At 30.8% G+C, this 8,355-nt stretch overlaps 1 protein-coding gene across 8 annotated transcripts; it reads left to right on the top strand.

Annotated features, from left to right (window-relative positions):
• Positions 1 to 710: 710 nt before the first annotated feature.
• Positions 711 to 8,088, top strand: LOC106638545 (phosphatidylcholine:ceramide cholinephosphotransferase 1). 8 transcript variants are annotated; one of them, XM_089594417.1, is made up of 7 exons: positions 957 to 1,164; positions 1,570 to 1,628; positions 3,234 to 3,613; positions 3,695 to 3,905; positions 3,985 to 4,259; positions 4,344 to 4,519; positions 4,659 to 8,088. In XM_089594417.1, exons 2-7 carry the CDS (start codon positions 1,588 to 1,590, stop codon positions 4,812 to 4,814), a joined length of 1,239 nt encoding a protein of 412 aa, XP_089450543.1. In that variant the 5' UTR covers positions 957 to 1,164; positions 1,570 to 1,587; the 3' UTR covers positions 4,815 to 8,088. The 8 variants fall into 8 exon arrangements, with proteins under 8 accessions (XP_014207273.2, XP_089450543.1, XP_014207274.2 ...); XM_014351791.2 differs by lacking the exon at positions 957 to 1,164 and adding an exon at positions 1,750 to 1,903 and having other exon boundaries at positions 1,215 to 1,628; XM_014351787.2 differs by lacking the exons at positions 957 to 1,164; positions 1,570 to 1,628 and adding an exon at positions 711 to 788.
• The last annotated feature ends 267 nt before the right edge of the window (positions 8,089 to 8,355 follow it).

The raw sequence follows: 8,355 nt of genomic DNA, 5'->3' as shown, positions 1-8,355 counted from the left end.
ATTTTTCAGCAAGTCATGTAAATCGTTAATGACATAGGTAATACATCCCTCCACGGGTTTTTATGTTTACCAATTCTGCCATTGGCAATGAACAATTTTGTAAATTTGGCAGTAAGTATGTGTTTTTAATAAGCAAAACACTATGTGTACAAGTTAATGTAGAATAAAAGCATGATTACGATTTATGTGGCCCCTAATCTGTCTGTCCTCTACTATCCGATACAAAAATATATCTATGTACAGCAGTACAGCTCAGTGCCACAGAAATCGAAATGACTCCTGTTGTTCTCAGTGGAATGTTTATCACAAATATAACTTTTTTTTTTAGAATGACTCCACAAGCTACTTAAGTAACCTTGCTCTACGATGTTAACAGACTTACGTTATTTTTTGGAGCACTAAATAATGTTGAGTTACTTTTACAGTCTTTCACGCGACATTTGTGGCCCATTTTAATTGATTTATATTTGAATCAATTAATACAATTTTACAATTGCATTTATTATTTCTATTTCTGCCATTCAATGTGTTTTCTGGCTCCAGGCGCTCGTGTGCTCGGACCTTTAGTCCTCGGCTCCCATGCGACACCTGCTGTGAGAAAGCTGAAGTAACACAAAATGTTGACAAAAATTTGCTTTGGTAATATATAGACAATGCGACCACCTATATCTTGCACTGTGGTAGCAGCCAATAAAATATTCACTTTTACAGGATAATTAATTACCTACACCCTACACCACCAGTCTCAGCACTCAACACTCCTAGCAGGAATAATAGTCAGTACCTAGGTAATATCTACCAGCTACCTATGATAAGTATACTGGCATCGATACCATCGACGCAAATCTGCATACTTAATACCCATACTTTCTTCACACAGTTCACGTTCACGTTTGCACGTTACCTGAGTAGCTATACAAGTACTTAATACTTTTCGTAACTTAGTACGTCAGTAGGTAGTCAGTACCAGTAGTGAGTTGTCAGTCACTGTTGTGTCTTGTGTGCAGTCAGTCACTGTTGTGTCTAGTGGGTACGTCCGTCCACCGGCTGTACTGCCTACTTATAGTGCCTGTTTTATTTTACTTACATGTTCTACACTCACAAGTCGCAAGTTTAGTAACTCGATTACTCGATCTCACAAGTCGCATTATTTACACATTCAAGGTGTATATACCATATATACTTAAAATGTACATTATATGTACACTCACGCTGCTATAAATATTCACATAAATACAGAGATTTCCGTGTATGACTTGCAATAATTAATACATATTTCGCTAGCTCTGCTGTTATATATTACCTATTTATGAAAATATATTTCCTCCTTGTTGCGCGAGTGTAACCCGATGATATACTAGCTATATCTCTACCTTGCCTATAGTGGCTTACATAGTTGCCCGCCCTCCTTACACCTCCTTTATCCTCCACCTCCACCCCCGTAGTCCGTACCACCTACGCGGTATATGCTTCAGCCCATTTGCATATCTCCGTTGCAACGAACTGTTCATTGTATTGTCACTTTATCAGTGTTCATAATCATTCAAAGCAACACCTACGTCTTTCTAGGTATACAAGACTGTTGGGATGGAAAAAAGCTGCTCACGACGGATTGTGTTTTTGCATAAGTAGTTAGCATTATTTATCACTAAGCTATTCAAGTGAATGTTGGTTGTATTTGCATGAGGCTCACTTCCTCTGTGAACAAATCTTATCAAGAATTATAACCAAGCATGTTTTTCTACTCAGTATACTAAAGAGTTCTTTGAAACATGACCCACTACAATGTATTTCTACAACAACTTATATCCACAATAATCTTGCATTCTACTTTAATAATCCAGTGGCTGATGATTAAATTTTTGCCTCAGCATGCTATTACTTGTCGGGCTGTTACAGTAGAGTAAGTAATAGCATGTTTCAGCAACTTCTACAATACTGTATGTCAAATATTTTGTTATTTTTTTACCTACATTGTGATAATATGTCTGTTAAAATAACATATCTTACTCGTTTCTAATTTTTCTATTATTTTAAGTTTTAAATTATTGTTCCACTTCTGTAAAATATTCTCATCACAACGTTAATTTAATTTAATTACTAACTTATGCCTTGCCTTTGTACATTATAATTATATGTCACATTTATTTTTAACTATTTCAACTTTTACATTTCATTTACTATAACAATGAATTCATAATTTTTTAAGCTCATTTTTTTAAGTATGACATTTGTTATTTTGTTGTTATTACAAAAGAAATACATCAATAATACTGTTTTTACATACTAAATTTATAAATATGGATTAACACTGGAGGTTACAAATTTTTCAAGAATTCGTTTACTAATGCAAACGCTATTTAAACAAATGATGTAACTCACTTATTATCATTCATGGAATTACAAATGAATGAGTCATTCTGTGATTCACAGCTTGTTTTTCCTCACTACAGTAATAGTTTTTTTAGGTGATTAAGTCAATTCTATTGATCATTTTAATTGTTTATTAAGTGTTTATTTAATAATGTTAACACATGTTTTTATTTATTCACTATTGGATTTTAGTAGGAAAAACTCTTATTTTCTAATAAGTTACCAGCAAAACTGCTTTTATGTCTTTTATTATTTAAAATGTTTATGGCACACAAAATTTTTTTCTTCAGTCCAGTGCTCATTATTGCATAATTAATAAATATCCTTTATTCTAGGGATTCTTTCACACGTTTTTATGTACAAAAATTTTGCCTGTTGATTAATATAATAAACTTCTTTATAAAATTAGTTTTCATTCATTCTTCTCCATTTCTTCCTAATCTGAAATATTTGATCATTTATTTTTATCTACTTAACGTGATTCAGGTACTGACAAATTTAACAATTAGAAATAAAGTAAGCAATTCATGTTTATACTGTTGCAATAATCAATAAAAAGCTTTGTAAACTACTTTTAATTATCCACTAACAACAAATGAACGTAAAATATGTACAGAAACAAAGAATATAGAACTTGAGGTAATTAAAAAAGTGTATTTATATAGCTCTAAAGTTATATAAATAAATTTTTTTTAGACTAAAGACTTTTTTTTTTTTTTTTTTTTATAACGACATAACTCTAAAAAATTTTATAGACTTGCTATTACAAAGAGTAAATTAAACATTATCTCAGTTTTGCTGCCAAAATATAAGAATATATAAATTTGATCATTTACAATACATCAACAATTATTTGTTAGAATGGTATTGGATCCCAAAGCTACAAGTCTTCACAGTGATTACGGAAGTTTTGACAAGCCACCAGGAAGAGATAGTGGACACGACAGAGACACTGAAGCAGCTGTTGATGGCACTAGTAGTGGAATGGCGCAATCAAGTGATATTTACCAGAGACAACCTTTACTTCCATGTACATCAATTAAGAGTAAAGACAAATGGAGTGGGGTTGCTTCAGAATCAGACTATTTTGAAGAAGAAAGAGACGATAAAATAAACAGTATAGGTCATACCCGCCATCCAGGAATACCTAATGGCTCTGGGAGTGAAATAAAAATTGAAATACCAATTCCACTCAGAGAAGAGCCAAGATTTCCCAAAGAAAAAGGAAAAACAGTTCTTGGTTTGTAATGTTATTAATCACGTTTGAGGTGCTGTTAAAAAAAAGTTTAACTGATTTGATAATTATCTTTTGTATTTATAGCATTCATCTTTATGACTGCAAACTTCATACTGACCACAACTTCCTTAGCTGTAGTTCATGAACGTGTACCTGATCGCAATGTGTATGGTCCTCTTCCAGATGTAGTCCTTGATAATGTTGAAGCACAAGATTGGGCTCTTGCCGTATCGGAAATTATTATCATCATAGTGTCTAATTCAGCAATGGTATTTGTAATATTTCACAAACACCGGTAATAATTTTCGTAGTGATTTTATTTTGTAGGAGAACACAGTGTACAAAAGTCCAATCATTTATTATTCACGTTGCAGGTACATTGTTTTACGAAGAATATTTTTATTAATGGGGTTGTTGTACTTCATGAGAAGCATCACGATGTACGTCACCGTTCTTCCGGTGGTCAGTAAAACATATCACTGTAGTCCCAAAGAAAATAGCACAAGTCCTCTTCTAATAACAAAGCGAGTTCTCCAACTCATTTCTGGTTTTGGATTATCAATTAATGGCAAGCACACTTATTGTGGAGACTACATCTACAGTGGGCACACTGTTGTGCTTGTACTCAGCTATCTAATCATTCAAGAATGTAATGTACAATTTATTAATACATTAGTCTTTAAAAAATTGTTGCATAAAACTAACATTAGTTCTCAATGTGTATATACTACAGATTCTCCGAAAAAGTGTTATCCAGTGCATTGGCTAGCTGGAATATCTGCAGTTGTTGGAGTTATCATGCTATTGATATCTCATGGCCATTATACTGTTGATGTTTTAATAGCATATTATGTTACAACTAGATTGTGGAATATGTATCACACATTGGCAAACAATGCACTACTTAAGGTATGTCTTATCTGCAAATTGTTTCCTTATATTAAAAGTAGTTGTAACTCGTTTTTATGTCTTTGCTAATGTCATTCTCATTTTCCTAAGTTTCAGGAGTTATCATGCTTATCTTAATGACACTTATTTATAATTGCAGCAATACGGCCCAAATAACTTTTTGGCTCGACATTGGTGGTTCCCCTTGTTCAGATATTTTGAGAGAAACATAGGTGGGACTGTTCCACGACAATATGAATGGCCTTTGCCTTGGCCTCGAAAATTTCTTGCCAAACATCCTAACCGAGATAGTTAATATTTATACGAGCTTCGTAAAGGAGCTTGTGTTTCCACAGTGATATTTAATGTACATAGTTTTGAGGACTTATGATATAAAGTTTGCTCAAGTGACAAGTCTACCTTTGTTTACTGTAAGGGAATCTAAAAGATGTACCCTTACTGAAGTGATTTACTTCACCGGTAAAATATATTTTTTTAGTTGTATTTAAACTTTACTAAATGTAATAAAATTCAAGATCTCAAGCGCTTTATTGAATGTTAACACTAAGTTCGGACTTTATACGTTAATAGCTGAAACAAATTCTTGCGCCACACAAAACAATTTTTTCTGCTAGCTAACTTACTATTATTACACCAAAAATCCTATCAAGAGCATATAATTTTGGATTTTTCTAAATTTTACACTGTTTAAATAAAAATATTAAAAGATACTACTTTTGCCGGTGAGGTAAATTGCATTATGAAGGTCGGTATATTCCATCCCATTAACACCACTAAAAAAGATAAAAGAACTTTTCATTCACAATGTTCAATTAATCGTTGTATTACATGGTTTTCCCGCTTCGTTTCTGTACAACACTATTCTTGGTTTTGATATAATATTTACAGCGTATGTGTAGTAGAAAGAGCTCATATTGTATATATTAACTTTTTAAACAGTTTATAAAAAAGACGATTTACCATCTAAAAATTGAAAATTTCGTACGACAGATCAATGTAATGTCCCTAACCAGTCATGCATTGTGATATTTAATATATTTATCTTTGATTTAAAACTTTACAGTGTATTTTATACACTTACATATGATTTCTTTGTTCAAAATTTATTTGGAAAAATTTTCAAGACTTCAGAAAGTTTGGTAATTTTATAGCCAAAATAATTAGAGACATAATAGTTACAGTATAAGATTTCATCATAGACTTACAGTCTTGATAACATTGTAAAGTAATTGATTCTACGATTGCATGGGACCAATTATATTTGGTTAAAGATTTTCTCTAAAAATGTTTTGAAAATTTTTTTATCAGGATAATGAGACTAAATTACTTTTGGTAGTCGTTTAGTTTTCAATTGCAAAAATTTATTATTACAGTTAAATACAGTACAATGAATTTAAATGTTGCGCAAACTCAACTCAACTTTATGACTGAAAATCTTTTTAGAATTTTATATTGAAAATGAAAGAAAACATCTTGAAAATTAAATTTCCTATACAAAATCTATCTTTAATGCTATGTGAAATTTGAAAAACTGTATACACTATTGTTAAAAACATACGCTTTCGACAGATAATCTAGGCTTATTACTTTAAAATATTTAAAAACATGGTCTGCTTTAGAAAAAATCTGACTTGAAAATTACAATACTTACTACAGTAAGTGTTTCTGCTCTTTGAAACTTATTGGACATTCTATGTTACTGAAATGAAATGAAAATCAATGGCATTGACCACGTATTATTATTACGGATAAGAATCTCAAAAAGAAAGATTTGTTTTTAAACAACTTTTTGAATTGAAAAATGAAATTCTAACAAATGCTTATACTTATTGAATTATAAAATATTGTACAAAAACTATAGTAAAGTTTTTAACTTAATTATTTAGGCATGTATCATTGTATGTGCGTGTGTGTGTGTGTGTGTGCGTACGTTCGCGTTAGAGTGTATTAATTTAATACTGGATTAAAACTGTGTCGTTTAAAAAGCAAAGTTGATTATAATAATAATAATAATAATAATAATAATAATAATAATAATAATAATAATAAAAGTTTTCAAAAACTGCTACTCAAATAGGCAAGTAATATTTTATATCACAGTGATATTCGTATTGTGTGAGAAAAATATTAAGTTACAATGTTACTAAACGTTTTTTGCAATATTTGACCACTATACGTCTTTTCTATGCTGAAACGCACTTGATACCAATTGAAAAGTGTTGATTGATTTTGGCATTTACAAGTCAAAACCTTTGAATTAATGTACAAAAATTTTAAGTACAGTTTTTCCAATGCTTTATTTTTGAAGACTGTTTAAATTACGTATAAAACTGTACATCTGTTCAAAATATCGATATAATAAGTTATGTACTCGTATAGTTGACTAAATTATGGTTGGGCTTACATTAATGTCAATGTTATGAAAAGACTGTAAAATTTTGTCATATATTTTTCAAAGATAATGCAGTGTTGTTTAATGCATTCTGGTTAAAATTGTTTAATAGATTCTAAAAATGCATTCACAAGCGCTGCAAACATTGAATGCTTCTTCCAACAATGAACCGAGTTGTATGGATGTATACTAAAATAATTTTGTGACTTCATTACGTTTTTTCCATTTCTCATTAGTTAAAGATATTTTGTTTTGACTATGTTCTGAGAGAAATTTAAAGATGTTTTTACTGAGACACTACACTTTGTATTGTATACAGTAGTAGAGTCAGCGTCTATGTTGATCTTTTTTAATGAGTAAGTTTCTGTAATGACAAATTCAGAACTGTAATTTAGTTAAAAACATTTTTGTAAGTGCCTGCAGCTGCTATTACATACGTAAAAAGAGAAAAAATTGAATGAATCGGGTCAACGGGCATACTAGCGTTTCTATGTAAATAAATATATTTTTTCTTTGTAGAATCTTTTGGTAAATTGTTACAGTGGTGAATTAAAGATGTATAACTAGATTTATTTTGTTTTCAACTTTTTACGTAACTGCTTCAAGAGCTGCAAATTGCAGTGAAAGCTTCATTGTAAGATGGTATAGTTATTTGAAAAGAAATAGTTAATTTTAAGGTAATAACATTGGTTCTTTTCACTCTATCTTGTTTATTTCATAATAAAATGATGAGGAGACAACTACTAAACTATCAAATTTTATTTCATTTTTTGTGAAAACGTTATGGCCGTTTCGGTATCACAGTACTTCCTTCTGATTTATGTATAACAAAACTTGTACGTCTGAAAGAGGTACTGCGATACCGAAACGGCCGAAATGTTTTTATAAGAAATAAAGTACGTATTAACAATTAATTATTAGTCTACTTATCATTTAATTGATGTGACGAGAGTCTTTATCAAGTGTTGACCAAAATTATTGAACTATTGTTTGCTTAACTTCCTTGTAGAGGAATCAAAATATTGTACCGTTCAAAAATAAATAGCTTTGCTAATATAATCTGTTGGAATGTATCTTGTGGTGTGAAAAATTAAAATATTTTCTTGACCAAACTAATCTGTTCTAGGCTTTTAATTTCTATTTTTGCATTCTAATAACAGTTTACAATATAATTTTATTGGCCTTGTTTTTTTTGTTGAATTAAATGGTTTAGTTATTGAAAAATGCTTTTTCTCTTCTTTTTAGTACAGAAATACTTTGTACCTACTATTTAATTGTCTATATCAAGCATAAGAAATTTTTGTTTTGTTTTGTGAGGATGGTGACTGACAAAATTGGACTGATAGGAGAGTGACAGAGATAAAAGACTAATTAGTGATCCCCTGGCCCGGCTAATTTACGGGATCAATGAAGACTCCACCGTATCTACGACCATCAGGTGAGA

The sequence above is a fragment of the Copidosoma floridanum genome, unplaced genomic scaffold (genome assembly GCF_036245765.1).
Source record: "Copidosoma floridanum isolate Cflo_tuat_1 unplaced genomic scaffold, Cflo_Japanese_pri ptg000021l, whole genome shotgun sequence".
Taxonomy (NCBI): Eukaryota; Metazoa; Arthropoda; class Insecta; order Hymenoptera; family Encyrtidae; genus Copidosoma; species Copidosoma floridanum.
Note: the sequence above shows the minus strand (reverse complement) of the source record. Positions and strands in the feature narration are given on the sequence as shown.

Excerpts from the sequence above, each read along its gene's own strand:
- LOC106638545 (XM_014351791.2), top strand. The coding sequence starts at position 1,773 with ATGACCCACTACAATGTATTTCTACAACAACTTATATCCACAATAATC. Across the intron at positions 4,260-4,343 it reads CTATCTAATCATTCAAGAAT|ATTCTCCGAAAAAGTGTTAT; the intron begins GTAATGTACAAT and ends TATATACTACAG. Across the intron at positions 4,520-4,658 it reads CAAACAATGCACTACTTAAG|CAATACGGCCCAAATAACTT; the intron begins GTATGTCTTATC and ends TTATAATTGCAG.